The 25,835-nt window shown below is 46.3% G+C and overlaps 14 protein-coding genes across 14 annotated transcripts; 8 read left to right on the forward strand and 6 right to left on the reverse strand.

Moving 5' to 3' along the window:
- Nucleotides 1-220: 220 nt before the first annotated feature.
- HPODL_00533 (Component of NuA4, which is an essential histone H4/H2A acetyltransferase complex) lies at nt 221-2,539 on the forward strand (the record flags this gene model as incomplete). Its single annotated transcript, XM_014080489.1, has 1 exon — nt 221-2,539. One exon carries the CDS (start codon nt 221-223, stop codon nt 2,537-2,539), a length of 2,319 nt encoding a protein of 772 aa, XP_013935964.1.
- A 98-nt stretch (nt 2,540-2,637) lies between these two features.
- Nucleotides 2,638-3,852, forward strand: HPODL_00534 (uncharacterized protein; the record flags this gene model as incomplete). The annotated part of the gene is made up of 1 exon (XM_014080490.1): nt 2,638-3,852. The coding sequence occupies one exon, from the start codon at nt 2,638-2,640 to the stop codon at nt 3,850-3,852; it is 1,215 nt and encodes a 404-aa protein (XP_013935965.1).
- Nucleotides 3,853-4,357: 505 nt separating this feature from the next.
- HPODL_00535 (DNA replication initiation factor) lies at nt 4,358-6,382 on the reverse strand (the record flags this gene model as incomplete). Its single annotated transcript, XM_014080491.1, has 1 exon — nt 4,358-6,382. The coding sequence occupies one exon, from the start codon at nt 6,380-6,382 to the stop codon at nt 4,358-4,360; it is 2,025 nt and encodes a 674-aa protein (XP_013935966.1).
- Nucleotides 6,383-6,584: 202 nt separating this feature from the next.
- On the reverse strand, nt 6,585-7,559 carry HPODL_00536 (uncharacterized protein; the record flags this gene model as incomplete). The annotated part of the gene is made up of 1 exon (XM_014080492.1): nt 6,585-7,559. One exon carries the CDS (start codon nt 7,557-7,559, stop codon nt 6,585-6,587), a length of 975 nt encoding a protein of 324 aa, XP_013935967.1.
- A 619-nt stretch (nt 7,560-8,178) lies between these two features.
- HPODL_00537 (putative transmembrane protein involved in export of ammonia) lies at nt 8,179-8,946 on the forward strand (the record flags this gene model as incomplete). The annotated part of the gene is made up of 1 exon (XM_014080493.1): nt 8,179-8,946. The coding sequence occupies one exon, from the start codon at nt 8,179-8,181 to the stop codon at nt 8,944-8,946; it is 768 nt and encodes a 255-aa protein (XP_013935968.1).
- A 196-nt stretch (nt 8,947-9,142) lies between these two features.
- Nucleotides 9,143-9,424, reverse strand: HPODL_00538 (uncharacterized protein; the record flags this gene model as incomplete). Its single annotated transcript, XM_014080494.1, has 1 exon — nt 9,143-9,424. One exon carries the CDS (start codon nt 9,422-9,424, stop codon nt 9,143-9,145), a length of 282 nt encoding a protein of 93 aa, XP_013935969.1.
- A 389-nt stretch (nt 9,425-9,813) lies between these two features.
- On the forward strand, nt 9,814-11,430 carry HPODL_00539 (NAD-dependent histone deacetylase SIR2; the record flags this gene model as incomplete). Its single annotated transcript, XM_014080495.1, has 1 exon — nt 9,814-11,430. One exon carries the CDS (start codon nt 9,814-9,816, stop codon nt 11,428-11,430), a length of 1,617 nt encoding a protein of 538 aa, XP_013935970.1.
- A 177-nt stretch (nt 11,431-11,607) lies between these two features.
- On the forward strand, nt 11,608-12,699 carry HPODL_00540 (uncharacterized protein; the record flags this gene model as incomplete). Its single annotated transcript, XM_014080496.1, has 1 exon — nt 11,608-12,699. The coding sequence occupies one exon, from the start codon at nt 11,608-11,610 to the stop codon at nt 12,697-12,699; it is 1,092 nt and encodes a 363-aa protein (XP_013935971.1).
- A 90-nt stretch (nt 12,700-12,789) lies between these two features.
- On the forward strand, nt 12,790-16,572 carry HPODL_00541 (Exocyst complex component SEC3; the record flags this gene model as incomplete). Its single annotated transcript, XM_014080497.1, has 1 exon — nt 12,790-16,572. One exon carries the CDS (start codon nt 12,790-12,792, stop codon nt 16,570-16,572), a length of 3,783 nt encoding a protein of 1,260 aa, XP_013935972.1.
- A 71-nt stretch (nt 16,573-16,643) lies between these two features.
- Nucleotides 16,644-19,892, forward strand: HPODL_00542 (fanconi anemia group M protein; the record flags this gene model as incomplete). Its single annotated transcript, XM_014080498.1, has 1 exon — nt 16,644-19,892. One exon carries the CDS (start codon nt 16,644-16,646, stop codon nt 19,890-19,892), a length of 3,249 nt encoding a protein of 1,082 aa, XP_013935973.1.
- A 57-nt stretch (nt 19,893-19,949) lies between these two features.
- HPODL_00543 (putative 2-hydroxyacyl-CoA lyase) lies at nt 19,950-21,613 on the forward strand (the record flags this gene model as incomplete). Its single annotated transcript, XM_014080499.1, has 2 exons — nt 19,950-20,036; nt 20,072-21,613. The coding sequence occupies 2 exons, from the start codon at nt 19,950-19,952 to the stop codon at nt 21,611-21,613; spliced, it is 1,629 nt and encodes a 542-aa protein (XP_013935974.1).
- A 22-nt stretch (nt 21,614-21,635) lies between these two features.
- Nucleotides 21,636-22,163, reverse strand: HPODL_00544 (putative secreted protein; the record flags this gene model as incomplete). Its single annotated transcript, XM_014080500.1, has 1 exon — nt 21,636-22,163. The coding sequence occupies one exon, from the start codon at nt 22,161-22,163 to the stop codon at nt 21,636-21,638; it is 528 nt and encodes a 175-aa protein (XP_013935975.1).
- A 159-nt stretch (nt 22,164-22,322) lies between these two features.
- HPODL_00545 (Mitochondrial asparaginyl-tRNA synthetase) lies at nt 22,323-22,961 on the reverse strand (the record flags this gene model as incomplete). Its single annotated transcript, XM_014080501.1, has 1 exon — nt 22,323-22,961. One exon carries the CDS (start codon nt 22,959-22,961, stop codon nt 22,323-22,325), a length of 639 nt encoding a protein of 212 aa, XP_013935976.1.
- An 833-nt stretch (nt 22,962-23,794) lies between these two features.
- HPODL_00546 (putative proline--tRNA ligase) lies at nt 23,795-25,795 on the reverse strand (the record flags this gene model as incomplete). Its single annotated transcript, XM_014080502.1, has 1 exon — nt 23,795-25,795. The coding sequence occupies one exon, from the start codon at nt 25,793-25,795 to the stop codon at nt 23,795-23,797; it is 2,001 nt and encodes a 666-aa protein (XP_013935977.1).
- Nucleotides 25,796-25,835: the final 40 nt, after the last annotated feature.

A 25,835-nucleotide genomic window follows, 5' to 3' on the forward strand; every position in this document is an offset into this window, starting at 1 on the left:
CGTGTGTTTTTTTCACTTGCCGAGATAGGAGTTTCTGTGAAACTTACCCAACACAGGACTGCGTATCTCGCTCTGGAATACAGAGAAGAACCGGACTGTACACAGATTGGGATTGCCCGCTCCGAGTCCACCAGGATCTGAGCGTGTTGTTTGTCACAAGTAAGGGGCAAATAAACAGTGGTGTAAGGGTGTTAAGGAGTGGCATCGATTATATTACACAATGGCACCCCCATCATCAGCTGGTGCTCGCTTCCGCCAGCGCAAGATCTCGGTGAAGCAGACGCTCCAAGTGTGGAAGCAGCGCGATATACCAGATCTTGAGCTTGCTGAGCAGCAGCGAGATCTACAACAGATCGAAACCGGTGTGGAAAAAGGAGAAGAAGAAGAACATCACCTGCAGAAAGTTATTAATGCATCTGCAGCTAAAATACAAGGTCGAAAGGTCGAACAGGTTTATATTCCAACACCAGACGCTTCGAAAGTTTGGGCAGACGCAGATAAGTATTACAAGGATGAGTTTGTCCCACCTGCTTCATACATCAAGTTCTCAGCTACCGTCGAGGATGTATCCGGATGTCCCTACTGTATGGATGAGGAAGACGAGAAGTTTCTTGAAAAGATGAACAGTACGCTAGACAACAAATGCACCGAAGACGAGTTTGAGATGATTGCACACAGATTCGAGTCGGTGGTGAACGAGAAACAGCCATTTTTGTCGATGGATCCGCAGCAAATTTTGAGTTTCAAGGAAATAGTGGAGGTTGCCGTGGTGCCAGACAAATCTGATCCCGCAGATGTAGCACGGACATTGGAAAACCAGCTTAATATACATCCGTTCAAAACGCTGCTCGACGCCAAGCCAACGAGCGGAAAGCAACCTCGTCCTTTGAAGGTGCTTTTCGATATGTTTGGTCGCAAGATCTATGAGCACTGGAAAGCTCGTCGCATAGCCAGAAACGGTAAGCCAGTATTCCCTACGCTCAAATTTGAAGATCCATCGCATAAGGACGACAATGACCCATATGTTTGTTTCAGACGCCGTGAATTCAGACAAGCGAGAAAGACCAGAAGAACCGATACACAAGGTGCAGAGCGCCTTGCAGTGTTTTACAAAGACCTGAAGCATGCTCGCAATATCTTATTTATGGTTGCTGAACGGGAGGTTCGGCGACTTGAGCAGCTTAAGACCGACAAGGAGATTTTCAATCTGAGATGCGAAACAAAGAAAGTGAAGAGAGAGCTAGGAATCAAGGGAGAAGAAGAGGATTTGATCACACATAAGAAAAAAAGGCCGCCATTTCCGGATCCGGAATTCTTCAGAGCGCAGCAGATGTCGGAGAAGGAACGATTGTTGGCCAAGGAGCGCCGCAAACAACAACTGGAAAAGGAGAAGTTAGTCGCCTCTCAAAGACAAAAGTATCAGAAGGGAGGCGCTTATTCTCAGACACAGCCAGGGCAGGGTGCGAACCCAGTTGCTGTCCAGCCATACGTCAAGCTCCCGTCTTCTCGGATCCCAGATTTGGACTTAACAACAGTCAATGCTGTTTTGCAAGACAAGCTGGAGGGAATCAAGAAGGCTGTCAGCGACAAATTGGTGAAACGGCGCGCGCAGGATGAAGGATGGGTCAACTTCACGGATGATCCTTACAATCCGTTTTTCCAGATCGCAAGCAATGAAGACGAAGCTTTAAAAGAAAGATCACACCTTCCTTATTCGTCTATCGCGTCATCGATGTATGAGATCGAAAGCTCAAGAGAGGCCGACTTCTCCTCAATTCTCAACAGCCACAAGCATTATACGGACGACGAAATAGTGAAGATAAATGCCGCTGATGGAGAGGTGGTGAAGAATGATAGAAACAATTTGCCAGAATTCTATGATCTCACTGGACAGGACCGCGATTACGAGGATACCGGATTTTACAATCCAAATAACGCCAATCAGCACAAACTTTCTGTGTCTGAAGTTCTTTATAAACTCAGAAAACGTGTTGGTCGTTACGGAAGAATGTGGATAGATCGCAAGCGTGTCAAAGATGATTCTAGTTTCGAAGAATATTTGAATGCGTCCGATGATGAAATAGAATTGGAATCAGATAACGGCGACGAAGAATCGAAGGACGAGCCAGTCACACCGCCAGAGAATGGTGAGTTGGCATCCCGCAAAAGACATATAAATGTCTATGACTCTCAGAGCGATGCGAAGAGGAGACTTAAGTCCCGCTTCATGTTTGACTCTGATTTGCCGCCTTATAATCCTTTGGATCCATCAAAGCTTAACCAAATCGGCAGTCAGACTCAAGCCATTCGTTTTGGTTGTATGCTGTTGACAAAGGCATACGACAGCATCCACCACATCAGACAGAAGCAGATTGAAGCCCATCAGCAACGTCTTCTTCAGCAACAACAGCGGATGCTGCAGCAGAAGCAAAAACAGCTGGCGAACGGATCGGCTGAGGCCAATGGGGCTAACGGATCGACTAAGTCAGCTTCGCCAGCACCAGGAAGTACTGGCGAAATGAAGAAACTTAAAAGTTGATGTATAATAGTAAGACATTTTGATGAACTAGCGACGATCGACCGGTGGTCGATAATATGTAAAAAAAATTAGAGCACTTTAATTTTTCTCTGCGACCCATGTCCAAGCGGAAGATCGAAAGCGTTGATCCGTTTGATTCCAGACAAGATGTCGTAAAACTTGTTCCGCGGCCAGTTACTCCTTTTTCGCCAGCAAAGTACGAGGAAAGAAGACACTATCTTCGAATATTCCATGAACAATTGAAGAAACTAGGAACCCCTAATGCTGTTGTTACCGCTGTTGATCAAGAACATGATGTGGCGACCAAGAGCAAAACGCAGCCGGAATACGTTCGAATGATCAAGCGACGGATGTATGAGATAGTGAAGAAAAAGCCCAAGCTTGATTCTACTCCAAAAGGTCTGTCTAGCGAGGAATATATCCGGAGGTTGCAACAATTATGTGTTTCCAGACAGATGCTGCTGAGACACGGCTTCATCTTGGATGTGCCGGAGGCAAGGAAACATAGTGAGATACTTGAGTGCGCACATTGCAAAGTGACATTTTTGGCTGCTGAGGAGTATCTACCGACTCATAAGAGCGTGTGCAAGTTTCATCCAGGGAAAATCATCACCAGTTTAAGCTCTGGAATCAAAAAATGGAACCACAACTATGCGAACCGCCACTATTCATGTTGCAATGAGACTCCTGGCCACACGGAGGGTTGTCAAGAGCTGGACAAGCATGTTTTTAAGTTGAATGATCCGGCAGAAATGCATTTTCAGCGGCCATTTGCAACCATCGAAGAATTGCGCGAAAAGTACAACATTAAAGATAAGCCTGAATACTCAGCTATCGGCCTGGACTGCGAGATGTGCTACACCTCTTGCGGGTTCGAAATGATGAAATTGAGTCTTGTCAAGTTCCCAGAGTGCACTCTGATCATGGACGAGATTGTCAAACCCAAGGGCGATGTAATTGATCTGAACACGTTTGTTTCTGGCGTGGAGTCGATTCCGGAAAACGCAATGACGTGGGAGCAAATGCTGGAGAAAATGGCGCGACTCACCGACGAGAATACCGTGATTATTGGACACGGCTTGGAGAACGATCTCAATGTGTTGCGGATTGTCTACCCCAAAATCGTGGACACAGCAGTGCTGTTTTCAGAGAAGACAGTCGACCCTCGTCGCAAAGATCCGCTGAAAAAACTTGCGTGGCGGTTTTTGAGCAAGAACATCCAGGGTGGGCAGCATGACTCGCTCGAAGACGCGATTATACCACTCGAGATTGTCAAGAAACAAATTGAGAAAATGCCTCCTACTTCCGTCTGATGTAGTCCATGATCAGTTCCTGGTTCTGGGCAAGGATTTTCATCAGTCTGCTATTCTCGAGCAGAAGTTCTTTCAGCTCGGTGTCAGTGGTTACTCTCTTGTTCTGTTTTGGAGATAGGAAAACGTTCTCGTTGGGGCCCTCTCGTTTAGGCAGTTTTGAGGAGCTTGTTTTCGTGGCGCTTTCGAAATTCAGCACGGTCGGCCGGTCGACATTAGTGCTGGTGCGCGTTGCGTTGATCCTCCGCATCGTTGACAGTGGTGTCAGCGAGATGGGAGTCGTGGCTGTGCGTTTGCGCGGAGGAGAAGTTACGGCACGCCGCATTCGACGCTGTTCGAGGTGTCTAGTAGGCGTGAATGTGGGGAAAGGGTGCACCGGCTGTTTGGAGGGAGAGCTCATAAAAGAAATATAAATAAATAAAACCATAGATCTGGGCTGTGCACTTTTAATAAGCACCTTTTTAGATTTGCTACGCAATGGTATCTAGTTTATTATAAATGCACGAGATTAGACCAACCCGCTCAAACTGAGACGTTCCAGGAACATAGGCAGGTCGTCTTTTCGGATTTCAATCATGGAGCTTTCGAAGCTGTCTATTCTTGCCTTGGCCCCCGTGCTGTGAGCTATTTCTTGGAACGCGAGCGAGAACGTGTTGAGCACCGTGATTCTTTCGGCAGCTTCTTCGACACCCTTCATGTTTGGGTATTTGGGAGGAAGTCCACAGACGAGATACGTGCCTGTGTCCACGTCAAGAGAGGCGATCACCAGCGGCAAGACACTCTTGTCCAGCTCTGCACAGGACTCCAGAATCCAGTTGCCAAGTTTTGTGAGGATGAGAGGGTTCTGAAAGAGCTTGGTATTGCTGCTGAACGTCTTAATTTCGATGGAGTCGGAGTTGCCAAAGTCCGGGATCAGAGAATGGTCTGACACCGTGTTGTTGGTTGCAAAATTATCCTTCAGCACAACAAGCCTGAAGATGCGCAGATTCTTGATCATTTTCTTCTGGAATATCTCGAACCCCTTGTCGAAAATAAACTGTTGCTGAAGTTTCGCGATCTTGAGCCCCCTGGTGATCAGCTCGAAATCGTCTAGCGCGTCGTATGCTCTCCAAAAATTAGAGACAAATTGTGCCTCCCTTCTCTGGATCAGTGTTCGAATATCCTTGGCATTATCTTCAACTTCCGGCGTCGGAGGCCGTGTCTTTGTGTCCTGGGTCACCAGCTCCCCGTCGTACTCCAATAGCGCCGTCACAGCCTCCACAAAATCGCCGGCAGACAGAGAACCGTGGAATCCAAAGTCGCGAACAAACCCGTCTTTGATCACATCTGTCAGTCCGAACTGACCCAAATTCTTGCGGAAGACAGTATGCAGTTTTTTCTTGAGGTTGATGTCTAGATAATGCCAGTTCTGGTTTGCAGCCGCAAGAGAGATACCCATGCGCGCAAACATGGTGTTTAATTTCCGCTTTCCATTAGTTGTGTACAGCTGAAGCTTTGAGTTGACGTAGCTGGAATAGAAAAACGAGCAGTAGAGGTTCCAATGTCGAAGAAGAAACAAGCTGTAGTCTTTGTCGACCCGCAGCGCTGTGTCGTCTGCTTTCTTCGCTCTGGCAGAGTCTAGTGCTGACTCTGTATTTTCTGCTCTATCGTCGCTCTGTTGCAATCTATTGACCTCATCCTTGAGAAGCGGAACCAAAGACTCGTACGTGTTGGCAAAGTCAGAGCTCAATGAGCTGGTCCCCACAATCGATAGCCACAAATAGTCGATATTGGACTCTCCCAATGTAGAAATCAGTGAGTAGACCTGTATTGCAGCAGACATAGAAATGGTGGTACCCTGATTATAATAATCTTCTATGATTTTCTCGTTCTCCAGAAGTAAACGTTTGCGTTGGGGAAGGGCGTCCTCGCTTTTACGCTTGCGGCCGCCAAGCTCATCTTCAGAGTCGCTGGCCAGATCGTCAAATTGGGGCTCCTCTTCCACCTCATCCTCCTCCTCATCGTCCATGGCTACCAGTGCTTCATATGCCGATTTTTGGCTCTGGAGCTCTCTTTCGGAAGAGCCGTCGTCGAAACAAGCAACCATTTGCGATCCAAACAGGTTATCGAGGTTCCATGGCCGATGCCCGTCGAAAATGTATATGCGTCGCGTGAGCTTCATTTGGGGCTCTGTGGTAGATGACTCTGGAGTGATTGGAACGCCGGACGCATCGATCTGCTCGACGTGCTGCGACACATCAATCTCCAAAAAGCTCTCCAGATCGACCATTGCGCCGCAGCCAACCACCAGCACATTGGAAATGCCCTCGTCCAGCTTGGAATATTTGGTCTTCAGATCATTATATCCAACAACAGGTATTAACTGGAACACTATGAGATGCCGCTTGAGAAGAACACATAATATCTTGGCAGCACAGATCGCATCCACGTTTAAACACGAAACAAATATGACTAGTTTGCAAGTAGAGTGGGTCAGAGAGGTGGTCTTGATCTCCTCAAAGGCTTTTGAAAACTCTCCGGGAGTCAATATCATCGTCACTTAGAATCGTATTTGCCATGCACCCTGGTTGTCGGGTCCTTGTATGTAGCTAAAAGGCACTGGGCTCAGAGCGTGCTTCTACAGGCTGGTTCTTTTCGCGGTGTATGAATAAATTATATAAATACTGTTTACGCGTTTTAAGAAAATTATCGTGACACCCAGTGTAGGGATGTAAATGATTTTTTAGATGCACTATTTACACGATGGATAGCTTCATGTTATCCAGGAAAGTCCGTATTTTGTAAATGTCAGAACCGTTCCCCCACAATAGGTAGTAGCGGGCTTTGGATTCGTCGTCAACGTTCATGCACTGGAGATATATCTCGGCCAAAATCTTGTATGTGAGCAGATCAGGCTGTATAGCATTTGCGCTGATCTCATCCACCAATTTGCTGATCAGCTGCAGATTTTCTGCTTTGCGCCACACCTGGAGCAGCACAGAGTTGTAAACATCGATGTTGAGGCCGAACTCGTAAACAAAAATCGACTTGTGTTGTCTGATGTAGTCGAGGACAAGCAGTGTGTCGTCGAATGAGTCAAAATCGTATGTGAGGGAATTCAAGCAGTATTCCAGCAGAAGAGGAAGCGTTTTTTGGTTGATTGGCGGCTGTGAAGGGTTTTTAAAGGTCAAAGTAGTTGTGAGATGAACCAGCTGATCGTGATCCAATGAGTTTCTGTTCTTGGTGGAGTACTCTCTCACGAACCGTTCCACAAGATCGTTTTTTATGTATTCCATCATCCCTTCGCTAGTGTCAATGTTGTGGTTGATATAGTTCAGAGCTGGCTCCAGTGCCTTGTACAAAGCCTTATTTTGTTCGAGTCTTTTCTTGTATGTTTCCAAGCTGTGCGCCTTGATGGACTGGGTTCCTTGAGCCAAGTCCTGAAACGGACTCTTTGCTTGTTGTTCGTTTATGTTCACAAGGTCTTTCAGGGTTTCAGCCACGCCTGCTGGCTTTGTTTTCTTCATAAGATAATCGAACACTTTGCCAAAGGTCTTTTGTTCGCTGATGGAGGATAGCTGGTTCTGCGACATCACAGACTTCGAAAAATCCTCGAAAAAATTCTTATACGACTGGTCGTTTGTGATGGAACTTGCCACGCCGGTCTTTGTGGCCTCTGCCACCGTTTGGCCCAGCTTTGAATACTGTCGTATAAAGCGAGCCCTGAGCATTTTTTTTAACAAAAAATTAGATTACACTTTACATAATCAGAAAATGCGATATTAACGTTTAGTTTACACGAGGATGAGACGCTTGAACATCAAAAGCGGGTTACACTAAGATGAGGACAAACAAAAGTTGTGGAAATGCGCTCTTTATCCCGGAGCGAATTTTTGGTAGCCTAACCATTCGCTGGAATAGCGATAGGAGTTTTCGGGACGGATCACACCATGAACGGCCCTGCTACCAGCCGTTCCGTATGCAGAGAACGTTTTATTAATTACTCGAAATTCCAAAAGCTTCCGCCATAAACAAGAGGTCATTACAGTTACCGTTTATCGTATTTTGACATGGGGTGGAAATTCTGGAAAAAAAAAGCCGATGAGTTCCGAAACATTTATCGTACCAAACTGACATAATTACATGCATCAGCTACCTTAATTGGCATGGCGTGACGTGCCTCCGACAGGTCCCGTAGACATGTTTAGTCACCCACCAACGGGCGCGGACCACGGTTTTCTCTTGCCGCATAGCCGCACACACTAAGGAACCTAGGAACTGTTCGGCTTTGCAACAGTATAAATAGCCGTCCTGATGACCCTGTATTAGCCAGTACCAAATCAATTAGAAATGTCTGATCAACTATCCAACACCGAAACCGCAGTCCACAACGAGAAAGTCCAGCACATCGCTTACGAGCCAGAGTATGTGGTCTATCCACCAAGGACAGGTCTGCTGAGAGCCAGCTACTACAAGAAGTCCAGCCAATGGAGACCATATCCTACTTCTTGCGCTGGTGGCCTTGCTATGGTTGCCATCACACTGTTCTCTCTCGGTTTGATCCTGTGTCAAGCCCACTCTGTGACAAACCCAGCTATTCTGTCCGGAGCTTTCTTCTTTGCTTCCGGATTAGTCCAGATAATCACTGGTATTTGGGCTATTGTCGATAACAATCTGTTTGGTTCCGTCTTACTTCTTTGCTACGGTGCATTCTTTGCTTCCTTTGGTGCAATTATCACCGACGTTTTGGGCGTCCAGGACTACTATTCAAACACGGACGACTATAACAACGCTTTGGGAATTTATCTGTCTGCATGGACAGTGTTTGACTTCATTTTGTTCACCTCGACCTTTAAGAGCACCATTCCATTGGTTGCTCTGACCTTCTGCAAGTGGTTCTTCATGTTGCTTTACACCATTGCAACGTTTGGAGAGCACGAGGGCTGCAAGGTGGCATCTGGTGTGTTCAGTTTCTTGGCTTCTGTCTGTGCTTTCTATGGTGTCTATGATGGACTGGCCAGCGCTGCAAACTCTTACGCACCAATTCCAGAAACCAAATGGCTCAGAATGCCAGGATCCTGGAACGAGCCTGAAGCAGCTCAAGTTCCTCTTGTCTAATATCAACCGTTAACTTTCGGAGAGGAACAAGAAATGAGAAACGAGAAACGAGAAACGAGAGACGAGAGACGATATTAGTTCCTAATTTAATGTCTTAATGTTTTATACGTGAATGAAGAAATGACTTTTAATTATATGCGCTCTACAGTAGTCAATCCGTAGATCCTTTATATACAGCGAACTTGTGGTTGTGTCTTTAATCGTCAGCCTTGCGGTGAATTTTAGGTAACAGACGAGAGGCATGGAAGTTAATCATTGGACTGGACTTGGTGGTGACGGCTTTCTTGGAATACATGCATTCCCTGAGCTGCTGTTCTAGTTCTTTGCAAGCTGCGGCACCTTCACCGTTGGCAGCCCAGCAGTTCAGCATCTGAGACATCACCACGGCGCACTTTCCTGCTCCTGCACCTTTCTTGCCCGACGAGCGGATCTTCAACCGAGGAAGTGGCGGAATAGCTGGTGTGTGCTTTGGTCTCATTACGGCCGATCTTATAAAAATATGATGAAAAAAAGTACTTTACCCGGCTAGGCCTATTTTCCGGTATTTGGCGGTGCAAGGATGTAGAGATATACGAGTGTGGTAGCTTGCAAGAGGGCCGCGCCAGGTCTCTGTGTAGACACAATAAACCGATCCCGGGCTTGTGCGATCTGGCTTGGCTGGATCCTCGTTGAAGACAAAGTGGCTGCATTGGCAGCTGGCCAATCGACGTGTTTTTGCCACTACCCTGGACTTGTAGCGCATCTCGATCACTGAACGTAGCCAAGCAAGGCGTAGCTAACATAAGCAGATATGCCAAACTGGCGATCTGAGGTAAAAAAAATTAGGTAATCAATTGTTAGTTCTTACAATTTTCGAATTTAATAAACATGTCGCTTTCGGCTTCTGACAGTGTGAATATGCCGATCACTCCGTTACAAGACGCAGACTTGCCCAAAAGACCACGCAGTCCTATTATCGAAATTGGTGGCGATAGCTCGGATGGTAACCAAAAATCGAAAATACCCAAATTGGAATCCAGCACTCCCGTTGATACGAGCTCCGAATCAGAGGTCTCATCAGAAGACTCTGATACGTTCATGGTGGACGAACTTGCATTTAAAGAAATTGCATTTGAAGAGGCCGACGAGTCGGAACCGCCTTTTGACAAAATGGATTACTTTGACCGGGACTCGCTTCCTCTCCTGACTAATATCAAGATCACCAAAAACGTTTGCTCGTACGCCAGAAGTTTCCTCAAGTTGCGCGGATTTGTTGAATTTCTGGAAAAAACTATACCCGTGGACCCTTCGCCTCAAGATATACTACATGTCACTGGTATGCTTGGCTATACGCCTAGATACGAGAGTCGCTTTTACAAAAATCAGGACCAAACAGAGGAGTTCATGCAAAAATGCATTCTTTTTATGCAGAAAGCCATGAATCGCGTGCTGAAGATCCGCACAAGACTTCCCAGCTTTCACAAGATTGAGCACGTCAAAAATGCGCTGGAAAATGCCAAAAACGTCCTGGTGCTTACGGGTGCAGGAATATCCACCTCTTTGGGAATTCCCGATTTTAGATCGTCGCAGGGTTTCTATGCAAGAATGAAGCATCTTGGGCTCGACGACCCGCAGGACGTCTTCAGTCTGGAGGTGTTCAAAAGGTCTCCGGAGGTGTTTTACTCGATTGCACATATGATTCTGCCTCCAGAAGCTGCCTACACACCACTACATGGCTTTATTCGCCTGTTGCAGGACAAAGGGAAGTTGCTTCGAAATTACACACAAAACATCGATAATCTGGAAGCCAACGCAGGGGTGCTAAAAGAAAAGATTGTCCAGTGCCACGGCTCGTTTGCGACTGCAAGCTGCATTACATGCAAATACAAGGTGCCCGGAGAGACTCTTTTTGGACACCTCAGACGCCAGGAAATCGCTTACTGTCCCTTCTGTGAGAACGAAAGAAAAGGCCTGCTTGCCCAGCTGGACAAGATGGAGGACGAGGGCATTTACTCGCGAAAATTCGAGTACGTAAATTCCTTCGGAGTGATGAAGCCTGATATTACATTTTTTGGAGAAGACTTGCCGGAGCAATTCCACACCACTATCAAGAGCGACATCGAGAAATGCGATTTACTGATCTGCATAGGGACATCGTTAAAAGTGGCTCCAGTCAGCGAAATTGTCAACCTTGTTCCTAATCACGTCCCGCAAATTCTGATTAACAAAGATCCCATCTACCACTGCGAATTCGACGTTGACATCCTGGGCTACTGCGACCACGTGATCACCTATCTCACGGGCAAGGAACTGGGATGGCGAATCAACCACAAGGACTTCGACAAGATCCTGAACTCTGGTCTGGAACTGGCGGTGGTGGACGAGGCAGCAGGCTGCTACGAGGTGACTGACGAGGAGACGCGCAAGAAGCTAGATGCTGAGCTGGCGGGGCATGACGAGGAGGATACACAAGCTAGCGAGCAACAAAGCTCTATCGGCGAATAGTTAGTTGGGCTACGCATAGTAAGCGATTGCTGTTTGCTGATAAAAGAAGCTTCCAGAAATATAAACTATGATGATTAATAATATCGGGAAAATCGGCATACGCTCGGCTAATTTTTTAGTGAGGATTTTGACGCAAGTATTAAAAAACACTCAAAGGCAAGTTTTTCTTCTTTTCATATGACTGAAGCTCCAATTGTCAACAACACCCTGACCGTTGAAGCGGTCACTTACTACAATTATACCACGCCTTTGGAAATTGCCAAGAGAGAGATCAAGGGTCGCTCCGAATCCTCTTTCCTGGCTCCAACTGAAATTTTGGTCAAGACAAAATATGCTGCCTTGAACCCTGTCGATGTGTGTTTATGGCAATTATGTCCGACATGGTTGAAGAGAGGCCAGCCAAAAGGTTTTGGTGGAGACTTCTCTGGTGTTGTCCTGCAAACAGGTTCCGAAGTAAAATCTTTTAAGGCTGGAGACAAGATCTATGGGGATATTATAAGTCCTTACTCTCCTTATGGATCCTTCGCAAACTACCAGGTCATTGATGTGACCAAACAAACAAAGATCGCAAAAGTTCCTGAAGGATTGCCTATGGAGAAGGCTGCTGGTATTGTAATTCCATTTGCTACCGCATACGAGCTGATCACCAGACATAAGAATCTGAAAGACGCAAATGTCCTTGTTCTTGGTGGAGGAACCTCCGTGGGTATGATGGGACTTCAGATCGTCAGACATCTGGGTGCCAAGTACATTCTCACCACCTGCTCTTCGAAGTCCAACAGTATTGCTTACGATTTTGGTGCTCACGAAACAGTGGACTACCATGACAAGGAAGCAGAGTACAAGCAGATTGTCGAAGCCGCTAAGAAACACGGAAAGTTCGATCTTATCTTCGATACCTGCAGAGACGAGGTTCTGGTTGGACGTCTGAAGGACGTCCTGAAGACCAAGAGAGAAGGTGGAAAGTACATTCAGGTTATGGGAAGCAATACCATGACTTACGGAACAGTCAGGTACACAGATATGTTGCCATCCAGAGGAAATCTGAGAGAACAGATTCTCTCAAAACTTAGACTTTCCAACTACGACTTTGCTATCGGAAACCTTAGCGATGGTGCGGGCTACGCTAAGGCTGTGAGCGACATGTGGGAGAAGAAACAGTTTAACGTCCTTGTGGATACAATTTACAAGTTTGAGGAGTTCCAAAAGGCTGTCGACAAGTTCCAAACTGGTTACGTCAAGGGTAAGCTTTTGGTTGAGTTTAATTGAGTTGTAGTTTGGTGCAAGGATGTAATTTAATTAAATTCGATATTACAGAACAAACAATATAAACAGATCTCTGGAAATTATTTATTTGTTATGATCAGAGGCCAACCCACAAAGGGCCATCAGAAAACGGCCTCTCACTCATCAATTGATCTGGCTCGTCAGTATGAGCTCGACATATCCAAAATCAACAAATATCTATTTAGGGAGACGGATCAGTCCGGCCACCGGGCTGAGAAGTATCTGGCACACGTTCGTATCATTGAGGACTCGAAGTCTCAGTCTGAACGGCCACCCGACAATAGCCCCGCCAGTAATAAGAAGGACCGCATTCTGATATTGTCTGTGAGGTCATCTGGAAGGATTCGTCTGCATAAGGCAAGAGAGAACCCTGACTCCAGCGTCCAAATCGGTAGAACCTGGGATTTCGAAGAGCTCACTAAAATTGAGCTCGATCCAGAAATTCCGACAGGCTTTATCTTTGAGATGGGCAAGAGGTACTACTGGGAAACAAGCTATCCCAAAGAGAGGAGAGTCTGGCTCACCTCTGTGCTTGAACATTATATCAGATACACCGGGGGTAAGAAGCTTCCTCAGATGGTGAATTGCTCGGTCGACTATTTCCATTTGGAGCCCCTTCTTCAGAAATATTCCCATAAACTTCCCAGTCGCTCTGCAACCGCAGAGAGCTCAACTACAATGACCAGTGGAACACGAACAGGGACATCGGCCACCACACCAACTGCCCATAGTTCGCCTGGAACACGTATTGCATCTCCCGTTCCAGTTGCAGGAGCTGTGTCTCCATCAAGGCCAGGCATCTACAGCAAAGGTGACATGCGCTCAAGAGAGGTTCAACGAACGACTTCCGCTCTGAGGGGTATAGACAAAGAGCAGGATCGCAAAGAGCAGGATCGTAAAGAACGCGAGAGGCAAGAAAATGAGCGCAAGGAACGCGAGAGAGTTCAAAGGGAGCGCAAAGAACAAGAAATAAGGGCACAGCAGTTAAGAGACCAGCAGCGAAAGGAACAACAGCGCGAGATGGAACGCGTGGAGGAGGAGAAACGCAAGAAGGAACTTTTAGAGCGACAAAAGCAAGAGATTGAGCTTCGTGACCGGCAACAACGGGAACAAAGACTGGAGATGGAAAGACTTGAGCAGTCCAGACGAGAGATGGAAAAGATGCAAACCTTGAATGCTTTGAAAAGTAACAGCGGGTCTATGTCACCAAGATCTGTCAAGTCAATCGAGTTTATAGGACACCGCAAATCTCACCATGAAATTGAGGAATTGACACAAGACGACGAGTACGAAGCTGTGTTCGACGACTATGCTGATGACGAACCAGAAACAGCGCCATTAAACTTGAGCACGAACACTTCGTTCCCGGAAAAGCCAGAAATTTCCATCAATTCACTTAAAGTGCCCTCCCCAGTCCCTCATAATGTTGGGAAGGCCGAGAAATTCGTCCCTGACTTTGATATCTCTGATGAAGAAGAAGAAAATACAACCATGGATTTGCTGAGGCCTCATGCCAGATCGAGGGCTTTCAGCCGAGTTGACAATAAAAGTCCAAAAGGTGGAGATCTCACTGAGCTTTTTGATGAGATAGGGTGGGACCCCAAGGTGGACGACTCGAAGTCTCTGCGGAAGAAGCTGCTTAAGGAATTGGAAAGAATACAGTTCAAGAGAATCGAATCGCTGACGGATGTCGTAGGCTCTTCGTCAGCAGTCAACCAAGCTATCAATAGGTCGATCAAAGAATGCGAGGCCATTGATCCAATCTTGGCTTTCTACGGAATCCAACTGGCCTCTTTTCAAGATGAGGTTGATTACATAGAGAAACAGGGAAAAGGCCTTCAAGTTGAGACTACGAATAAAAAGCTTCTTATGAAAGAGCTCAACGAGATCTTGCATTCTGTGGATATTTCAGACCAAGACCTGAGCCGCTTGCTGAATGAGCGGATTACCATTGGTGAACAAAATGAAAATATTGAGGCTGCTTTGGGCAGTTTGTATGCGGCATTGATGAAGATCAGAGGTAACGAATCCGATGATGAAGAAATGGGTCAAATGAGAGCTTTGGAAGAAAAAAAGTCTAAGTACGAGAAGGCCGCTTCCATGTTTGTCAATGGCTTCAAAAAACAATTAAGTCAGCTGGTCAAGGCATCGGTGACAAGTCTGAATTCAAGACTTCAGACGGAAAATTCGTTGGATGCTGTAAATTCTGCTCTCGAACGTAAACTGGCGGAGCTGATGACGTTACAAGGCTTGGTTGCGTTCGTGAAACAGGTGTCGCCAGATGATTATAAGCAGATGCTTGTTGAGCATAAGGAGGCTTATTCACAGTTCTATATGAATTTTGTTTCGGTCCTTGTTGAGAGAATTGTTTCCGAAAAGCAAAAAGCCAAGGTTCCACCTTTTTCGTTCAATAGCGAGCCAAAAGATATTATTCTTGAAATATCGAAACGAACTAGGCCAACAACCGAATCCAAGAAGATGTCTTCGAACACAAAAATCTTGCAGGAGCTTGGGTTGGGCACACCGTCTCAGGAGTCTCTCAGCAGTTCGCCAGAACCGCTGGCAAAACATACTTTTGCAACGGCGCTATTAGAGCTATTAAGGCTGTTTTTCAATATGGTTATTACACACCAACGCTTTGTGATTCAGTTCTTTTCGTTGTCGTCGTCCGAAGAGTACAACTTTGTCAAGATGATTAAAAAGCCACTTGCTCTGCGAGTTGGTGAATTCACCAATTCCAACGTTTCTCAGATGGAAGCAGATCGTGATGTTAGTGACCAGACATTCAATCTTATGCATATGATCGTTGGAGAATCGATTTACAAGTTGTTCAAGTTTGTGTCGAAAATCGTCAAGGAGGACATGCTGCAGTTCCCAATCATTTCCTTGTTTGCCGAAAAGCTCATTGCCGATCTTTCGTCGACAGGCCAAGAGTATGTGGTTAACATGCTGAGCCGAATGGACTCAAAGCTAGTCCTTATATGGACGAGACACATTGACAACCAGCTGCATATTATGGAAAAAGAGCCGGTCGGGTTCAAAGTTTACAAATTCAGTAAGGCGTTCCCTGAATTCTTCCGTCGTGTTGAAGACATGATGGCCTTGAACGGAGCTGCTAATGTCTCGGAATATGCTATTAAGCAGCAGCTAGATAGCGACTACAACAAACTTTGGGAAGGGCTCAACACTTGCCTTCATAGAAATGCTCAACTCACAGGACAACATGATATTCTTCTTGCTAGAACAGCTAGCGAGAACACTCGGCTGGAACTTACTAAAACAGCCCCATCTGCTCTTGAGACTGTAGCAGGCCACCTGGTTCTGCTACTTAACTACAAGTGGCTGAGTGAAGAAGTCAAGAATTTGAGTACTTTGCCTCCTGCCATTAGGACAAAGATTGAGGAGCTGAAATCGAGCGAGCTTAACGATTTCTGTGACTCTTACGCTAGGACCACTGCGATTGGAGAGCTCGTGTCGGTGCTAGATGGCATCGATGGGCTGATCAAGTCCCGCACAAATCCATCGCGCACAAACGCGTACTCCACTGCCAATATGAGCAAGCTGCTGAGCAAGTTCGAATCATCCAAATTGAAGACGTATATCAAGCAGCTATCAACAGAGCTTTCGGCGCAGATCATGGGCAAGATGACGTGTGGAGAGGAAAGCGAGGTCAGTAAAAAACATGCCCAGGAATTGGAGAAAGACCTTTTCAACAACTGCTTGAACTCACTGAGCATCATTTACAACGTCAGTTTTTCGAAACTGAACCAAGTCCTCAAAGATTACTACGAGTCGCTTTCTAATCCGGTCGATAAAATCGTTATCAATTATAACTTCAGCAAGGAGTACCTCTGAAGATCACGGCTGTGCAGATAAAAAAATAATATAGAATAATACGCGTTTGCATTAATCTTTATATTTTTGTCATGTCGTCTGACGACGATTTCAGCGATGAGGAAGAAATTGTATTTCTGAACGAGATCAAACCTCGACGCAACTCGGGCAGCGCGATCAATCGGTTTTCTGAGGTGCGCAAAATAGGACAGCGCACACTGGATGGCGGCGTTCTTGAATTCCAGAACGGCAACGGAACCACGATCTATGAAGAGATCCGCGAGAAAAACATTCGTTTCGGACCCACACACCATCCATTGAACTACAGCGCGCTTGAGACCTTTGTTTACCCAACCAATTATGAGGTCAGAGACTACCAATTTGAAATTGTTAAACAGGCATTGTACCAGAACTTACTCTGCGTGCTGCCCACGGGTCTGGGAAAGACGTTCATTGCATCCACGGTAATGCTCAATTTTTTTCGCTGGACGCGTGATGCAAAAGTGATATTCATGGCTCCAACTAGGCCTTTGGTTGCTCAGCAAATCAAGGCCTGTTATGGTATTACGGGCATTCCAAGTGATCAAACGGCTATTCTTCTTGACAAAACGCGACGGAATCGCGCAGAGATCTGGCGCTCAAAACGCGTTTTCTTCACGACTCCCCAGGTTGTCGAGAATGACTTGAAGAGCGGTACGCTAAATCCCAAAGACATTGTGCTATTAGTGGTAGACGAAGCTCATCGATCCAAAGGTGCTTATGCGTATGCAGCGGTTGTGGCATACATGAGGAAGTTCAACACAAGTGTCCGGATTCTGGGTTTGTCTGCTACTCCTGGTTCTGATGTTGAGTCGATCCAAGGAATTGTTGATAATTTAGTGATATCGCGAATTGAGGTTCGCACTGAAGACAGCCCGGACACTGCTAAATATATGAAGGGCCGTGACATTCTGAAAATTGACTGCGAAGTCACTGATAGCATTGCATTAATTGTGGAATTGATTTGTGAGGCCATTCTTCCCGTGCTTCGGAAAGCCAATGGCAGCGGTATTTACGACATCACGGATCCCTCGAAAATAAACCATTTTCAAGCCATGGAGAAATCTCAAAAGGTAATCAAAAATCCTACGCTGGCAGAGGGAATCAAATGGACGTACTACTTCCAGCTACAACTACTGGGAACAGTGGGTCAATTGTTGCGTAGGCTCTATGTTTATGGGATACAGACGTTTTACTCGTACTTCCTCGACAAATTTACCGAATTCACAACCAAGTACGACAATAAGAAGTCGACCAACAAAATAGCAGCCAGTTTCTACTACCATGCTAGAATCAAGGAGCTGAAAAATAGGGTCGAGAAGATGATTGTCGAGGATGAGGAGAAGTCTGCAAAAGGCGAGCGCATCAGGGGAATTTTCTCGCACTCGAAAATGCAGCATATGGTGGACGAGCTGGAATCCTTTTTTGATGAGACACAAAACCTCAATTCCAAAGTTATCATTTTTACCGAGCTCCGTGAAAGTGCATTGGATATTGTGAAATGTCTAGAGTCTGCAAACAGCATCATTCATGCCCGAAATCCCAGCAGGCCTAGAGAGTTGTTTAAACCGCACATTTTCATTGGACAAGCAAAGGAAAAAGAGAAATTTGACTCGGAATCATTTGTCAAGAAGCATGGACCCAAAGGGCGTGGCAAGAATAAACAATCAGAACCCAGGAAAGAAACCAAGCCTAAGTTTGAACTGAAACTCCGTCCCAATGACCGTGTTAGAAGCTCTGAGGACGCACAGCTCCGGGGAATGACGCAGAGGGTGCAGAAAGAGCTGATTGCAGAGTTCAAAAAGGGAGTGTATAACGTGCTGGTTGCGACCTCCATAGGTGAAGAGGGGCTGGATATTGGAGAAGTTGATCTGATTGTGTGTTATGACTCGACGTCTTCGCCGATTAAGAACATCCAGAGAATGGGAAGAACCGGTAGAAAGCGAGATGGTCGGATTATTTTGCTTCTGTCAAGCAATGAGCGCGATAAGTTTGACAAAGCCATGGATAATTACAGCTGGATACAGACTCACTTACAAGCAGGGAATAATATTCGCTTCCATCCATCAGACCGTATCGTTCCAAAGGGATGTAATCCTAGACCAGAGAAGAAACTGATCGACATTCCGAAAGAGAACGAGGAAATAATACAGGAAACAGATGACAGTGATGCATTTTTGCGCCTTGCAACACAGCTCACCACCAGAGGGAAGACCAAAAAGGGCAAGAAGGCTGCTGAAAAACGCGACGAGGCGCAACCCTCAATTAAGTCGTTCTTCATTCCAGACGGAGTGGAGACTGGTTTTCGATCTGCTTCCAAGCTGGTCCGCCAGAGGCAGGAAGAAGAGGTACCAAATGCCAAAAAGAGGCGGCTGTTGGATGACGTTTCGGATTTGGAGGCATCTGATGACGAAGAGGTGAAATTGAGAGAGCTGTTCAGCTCCTCTAGCAGGGCGAATAGAAGCTCCAGCATTTTGGGGTCCACTATAGGACAGTCTATTCTTCTTGCTAGCGAAGAGCCCGAAGAACCAAGATCTGAGGCTGAAAAAGCGACCAAGGAACAGGATGGCGCAACGTCTAAGAGCAACACCATAAAAGACTCGATTCTTATTGATTTGGACGACTTTTCAGAGGACGATCTAAGTGCCCTGAAGAGCGACTCGAAAAAACCACGCACGTTTTCCTCCGATGACTGTGAGCGTTTGGACGACAGTTTCACAGAAGACTCAGATCCTCCAATGACGAAGCACGACGAACGATTAGAGGCACACAAGTTAGATGATGATTCCACAAAGGAAGATTACACACGAAACGAAGTTTTGAGCTTGCGGACCCAAATGAAAAACGTGAACTCTTCTCCCCGCCAACTTACTCCCATTTCTGTCCGAGACAAACCAGACCAGTCTCCCATTTCGCGGCTTACGCCGATAAATCTATCCAAAGTTCGAAGCCAGACGGCGAAACACACTGTGGATCCAGCTTTCAAGTCAGATTTTGGTCCAGAAGACGGCTACATGACGCCTGAGCAAGAACTCGAGTTCTACACGCGATACTTTGTGAAAATTCCTCCCTTGGACTTTAACCGGGTGGACGATCCCATTGGCTGCATCAAGAGGGGTGCTCTACGCGGAAACCTGGGGCATTCATCGTCTGCTTCGTCTTTGATTGACGTTGTCACGCTAATGAGCAACAAAAGAAAGTTGGAATACTTGGATAACGAATTGCGCGACTACCACGAGAAAAATCAGTGGATCAACTTTAACGATCGAACTCTTTTGTCTCAGATTATATATTATGACTGATCTACGCTAATAAATTAGGCTACCAAAAAAAAAAATCTGGGGTATTTATTTTTAATCATGATTGGAGCAGAACTCATTGCGGAAACGCTCCGGCAATTAGGAGTGGAGCATGTCTTTGGTATTGTTGGTATTCCAGTGGTTGAGGTAAGGTAGCATGATTTAATTCAACTAACCAGAAGATCGCTGATGCCTGCATTGAGAAAGGCATTCGGTTCATTCCCTTTAGAAACGAACAGCAAGCCTCTTTAGCAGCTTCAATATACGGCTATTTAACCAACAAGCCGGGGGTCTTACTAACTGTTGGAGGGCCAGGGATCGTCAATGCCCTGGCCGGCGTCTACAACGCCAACTCCAACAAATGGCCCCTCATGGTCATGGCCGGGTCAACTAAAATATGCCTACAAGGAAAAGGCGGATTTCAAGAACTGGATCAGGTCAGTCTAATGAAGCCATGGGCAAAAAGTAGCTTTCGTGCAGTTTTAAGCAGCCAAATACCACAGTTCCTCGAGAGGGCATATTGGACTTCTATAGCAGATGTTCCCGGGACGACCTATATCGACTTGCCAGACGACCTTATCAAACAAGAATGCTACGAAGATATTCGAGTGATGAAGTTCGATTTTTCATTACTCTCGACTATAACTCCAGAACTAACAAGAATAAAAAGGACCAGTGAACTCCTGAAAGATGCCAGGTTTCCGCTGCTGATAATTGGGAAGGGAGCAGCAAATGCATCAGAGACACTCAGACAGTTTGTGGGAACTCACCAAATCGCATTCCTTCCCACGCCAATGGGAAAAGGAATAATTCCGGATGCTTCCGATCGTAATGTTTCTTCTGCAAGGTCACTGGTTTTAAAGCATGCAGACGTGGTGCTAGTAGCAGGGGCCAGATTGAACTGGATTCTCCATTTTGGAGAACCTCCTAAATTCAACAAAGATGTCAAAATCGTTCAAATTGACACTGACGCCGGCGAGCTTGCGCGGAACGTGAGCACTTTAGAGCTGGGAATCCTGGGAGACGTGGGACGCACAATGAGCTCCGTCAGCGACCAATTGAATGGACACCAGTTTCCAGCGCTTCCAAAAATAGTCGTTGAGCTGATTGAGAAAAGAGAGCAAGCATTGCGACAACAGGAAGAAATTGTAAATGATGATCTTATGCCTAGTCACACTCAAGCACTAGCCGCCATTAGAAAACACATACCGGCTGATGCGAACATCGTGGCCGAGGGCGCTCGTACAATGGATCTGTCCCGACAGAGTTTGTATCTATGCGAGCCTCGCCAAAGATTGGATGCAGGGACCAATGGCACGATGGGCATTGGTTTGGCATATGCAGTGACAGCGAAACTGACTGAGGAAAATAAGCCGTTGATTGTCATACAAGGAGATTCCGCCTTTGGATTCTCGGCTATGGAGATCGAGACGCTGGTCCGAGAACGACTTCCCTGTCTGATAATAGTGCTCAATAATTCTGGAATATACAATGGAGTTGAAAACCCACGTGAGTATATTCCATACACCAAAAAACCACTCCCTTCGACGGCGTTGACTTTTGGAGTTCGGTACGAAAGGATCAGCTGCTCGTTGGGTGGGACCGGCTATTTTGTGCAGAAATGCAAGGAGCTGGATGACGTATTGAAAAAAGGGATGGAAGACATGTTGAGCGGAAAAATTGTTTTAATCAACGTGTTGGTGAAACCACACGCAAAATTATAGCGGTAAGACTATATTTCTAAATTCAAAAAGTAGCAGTCTCATTCAGTTGGAACGAGTATTCTGGGATCTGCATACCTTGGGATCCTGTTTTCCCGTTTTTGTCATCCTTTTGGTCAGGCTTCTTCTTTTTGATGTACTTCGACTTCTCCCTCTCTTCCAACGGCGGTAACCTTGGTCTTCCACGCTTGCGTTTTTCCGAAGGTACATCTGGCTGAGGAGGTGGGAATTTGCGAGGTCGTCCTCGCTTGCGCTTTTCCCCGCCGGTTTCAGGCTTCTCGCGTTTAATTTCCTCGTCAGCTTTCGGTTCAGGCGTAGAAGACATTGCGGACTCAGGCTTATCAGTTGGTGATGTCTCTCTGCTCTCCGGACTCTTCGAAAGCGTGTAGGGGAGGAGGTTGGAGGAAGCCGGTCCCGTGTTTTTGGTGACTGGAGGCGGTAGAATATAATGCGGTTTGCTAGTCAATGACAGCGAGGAAATCGGAGACGGCACATCCGGAGGAAGACTGAGTACCGGGAGTTTCACAGATGAGCGAGGCGGTTCCGAAAGCATGTGGTCAGAGGTTCATAAATTTTCGTGTACTATAAATTAATTAAATCAGAAAAAAATTCCCAAAAATTCCAATAAATTAATAGAAAATAAAAAAATAAATTAATTCTGATAACACATTGTCGTGTGTCACACACAGTGCTATTGTATATAGATTTACCTCTAACATGCACAATGATTTGTTGTTCTAGGAAATGGGATGGTGTCGCGTATATTCTCAGCTCCACTCATATATTGGAGTAATCTTTCAAAACCCATGCCAAACCCTCCATGTGGCACGCTTCCGTTCTTTCTGAGGTTAAGGTACCATTGTAGCGGACCAATATCCATTTGCCGGTCAGCAGTCTCCTGCTCCAATTTTTGCAGATCATGCTCTCTCAAAGAACCGCCAATTAGCTCTCCAATTTGTGGAATCAGCAAATCGTAACAAGCCACGGTTTTACCATCATTGTTTTTTTTCATGTAAAAAGGTTTTTGGTCTTCAGGATAGTTCGTCACGAACACAGGGCCCTTATAATATTCGCCAGCAAGCCACTTTTCGTGCTCAGAGCCCAGGCTGTCTCCCCACATTGGAACTGTCTTGAAGTTGGTTGAATTTTGGCGCACGAGATCTATAGCTTCTGAGTAAGTGATTTGAGTGTAAGTGCCATTTGCCAGCATGTCCCAACGTTGTTTAGTCTCCTCAGAAAATTCATCGAACCCACTGTTTTGAAGGGTGCGAGCTACGTAGCGCAGCATCTCTTCTGAGAATCGAGTCAATTGGCTCACGTCGTCAATAAAAGCTATCTCTGCCTCTAACATCCAAAATTCAGATAGATGGCGATTTGTGTCACTTTCCTCAGCACGAAAGCATGGAGTGAGCGTCCAGACACGACCTAAGGCTGCACATAAAACTTCAAGATGCAATTGAGTCGAAACTGTCATGTATGCTTTCTTACCAAAGAATTGCTCTCGACTGCCGAGCTTTGAATCTGACTCAATTCGGAAAAGCTCGCCGGCCCCCTCACAGTCACTACTTGTCACTGTTGGCGGATGGGTTTTGAAGAACGAGTGTTCGTCGAAAAATTTTGAGAAGGAAGATTCTAGTTTAGAGCTCATCCGAAGAATAGAGCCGGCCTCAGGCACTCTCCACCGATATTCAGGTATACTTCGTAGGAATTGGCTGGAATGTGTTTTCTTTTGCAGTGGATACAGCTCTTCAACTCCACCATATACCTGGATCTGCGATTCGGGCTGCTCAGTCACTTGTAGCTCGAAATTCTGTTTCCCCTTACCTTCTGTCCAGACACCTGATATTTGAACTCCAGCGCCGGTATTTAGTGCTTTTGGAATAAGTGAAGGTGGGCGAACGACACATTTGATGTCTCCGTGCGAGGAACCGTCGACGAGGTCGACAAATGCAACATTTTTGGATATTCTCAAAGATTTCACCCATCCATTGAGCTTAATCTTGTCGCCAATCTGGGGAGGGTTTTGTGCAATGTCCTTGATAGACTTGGGTAATATCCACCCAGATCCACTCGAATATCGCCGAAATTGGCGCCGCAGATCCGTCCGGAGAGATACATACATTATTTCCCTGAAGTGTATATATTAGCACGAAATTTTCCATTGATATCTACACCTCTACACCATCAGTAAGATCTACCGAACATAGTGAAGTTGACGGCCGGCTTGCCACATTTGACACACTTCTGGCCCTCTTTGAGCTCTGGCTGGTCGTATGGAATGCACAAAGATTTGGCACCCATGGACGGAGACTTCTCGTCGGTCTCATAGTCCTCTCCGTCATCCTTCTTTGCAGAGGAGTCTTTAATGTCGTCCTCGCACTCTGGAACTCCACACCATGGGGCAAGGATAACGTTCTTCTTGTTTAGAGCTGGAACGAAGTCCTTCCACTCGGTAACAATCTTTCTGTGGCTGTCATATTTCTCTTTGGCGGCATCGAAGAGAGATTTTTGGATGGCTTCCAGAAGCTTTGGCAGCTCAGTCTCGACAGTGTCGAGAGAAAGAGCAGTCTTTTCTCCATTATCTCTTCTCACGGCCATGACAGAGTTGTTGGCAATATCCTTAGGACCAACCTCCAATCTAACAGGAACACCCTTTAGCTCCCAGTCGGAGAATTTCCATCCTGGAGAGTAGTTGTCTCTGAAGTCGGTGATAGTACGGACGTCGGCCTTTTTGAGTCGAGAGTTCAGCTCGGAGCAGGTTTCGTAGAGCTTGTTCTCAATCTCCTTCGTGGTCTTGTTGGTGATACCAACAGGAATGATCACCACCTGGTTCTGAGCCACTCTTGGTGGAATGACCAAACCCTTATTGTCAGAATGGATCATCACCATGACACCAATAACTCTGGTAGAAAGACCCCAAGACGTTTGATGGGCATATATTTTAGGATGTTCTGGACCAAGAGGGTTCTCAACAGAGATGTTGAACATCTTGGAGAAGTTTTGGCCGAGATGGTGAGAGGTGGCACCTTGAATACCTCTACCAGTGGTTGGGATGTATCCCTCGCAAGTGGTGGTGTACAAACCTCCGGCAAACTTCTCGTTTTCAGTCTTAACACCCTTAATGACAGGAACAGCAAGCAGTTCCTCGTAAACGCCCGCATAAAGATCCAGGATCTTGCTGACCTGCTCGCTAGCTTCCTCCTTGGTGAGGTGTGCTGTATGGCCCTCTTGCCACAAGAATTCTCTGGTTCTGAGGAATGGCTGTGGGTGCTTGAATTCCCATCTAACGACAGAGTTCCATTGGTTGAGTTTCAATGGCAGGTCTCTGTGCGAACGGATCCATTTGGCATAGTACGGGTACATGACGGTTTCACTGGTTGGTCTGATAGCAATTGGCTCTTCTAGGTCAGAGGACCCGGCTCTTGTCACCCAAGCAACCTCAGGAGCAAATCCCTCGACGTGGTCTTTCTCCTTCTCAAGAACTCTAGAAGACACAAACATTGGGAAGTACGCGTTAGAGACGCCGTCAGCCTTGATTCTGTCGTCGAACCATCTCTGAATCTTCTCCCAAATAGCGTAGGACGCAGGACGCAGGATGTAACATCCAGACACATCGTAATAATCGAGCATTTCTCCCTTGGTCAGGATTTGCTGATACCAGCCAGAGAAATCACGTTCCTTATCAACGGTCACGCCGATCAGCTTGGCATCGTCGATCTTGGCCTCGGTCTTGGTCTCAGGTTTTGGTGCCTCCTTGGCTGCAAAATCGACAATTACAGGCTCAAAGGACTCCAGGAAGCCCAAAAGTTGTTTTCCGGTGAGAATTAGCTTTCCGGTAGAATTAGAGATAACGTAGTTTTTTTCATCAGCTTGGATACTTTGTTCGACAAGGACCTTGACCTTACCGACGTGGTCGTTGCCCAAGGAAGCGATAGTGAACTCTCTAGCTTGAATGCCAAAAAACTCCTGTGTCAGCTCGTCGTTGGCCAGTCTTGGCTCCTTCACTGCTGCAGCTTTGGCAATACTTCCACCAGGAGTCTGGACAGAGGCAGGGGCCACAACGATCACAGGAACCGGAGCCTGCGACTTTGGTGTCTTTGGCTTGAACACAAGCGTTTTGACAGTAATAGCATCTTCGGGAGTTGGCTCGCTCAGCGAGAGCAGGGAAAGCATGGAAGAAATCATAATGACAAAATTTTTGTTGAAGTCCAAGATAAAAATCGCC

The sequence above is a fragment of the Ogataea parapolymorpha genome, chromosome III, assembly GCF_000187245.1.
Source record: "Ogataea parapolymorpha DL-1 chromosome III, whole genome shotgun sequence".
In the NCBI taxonomy this organism is placed as follows: domain Eukaryota; kingdom Fungi; phylum Ascomycota; class Pichiomycetes; order Pichiales; family Pichiaceae; genus Ogataea; species Ogataea parapolymorpha.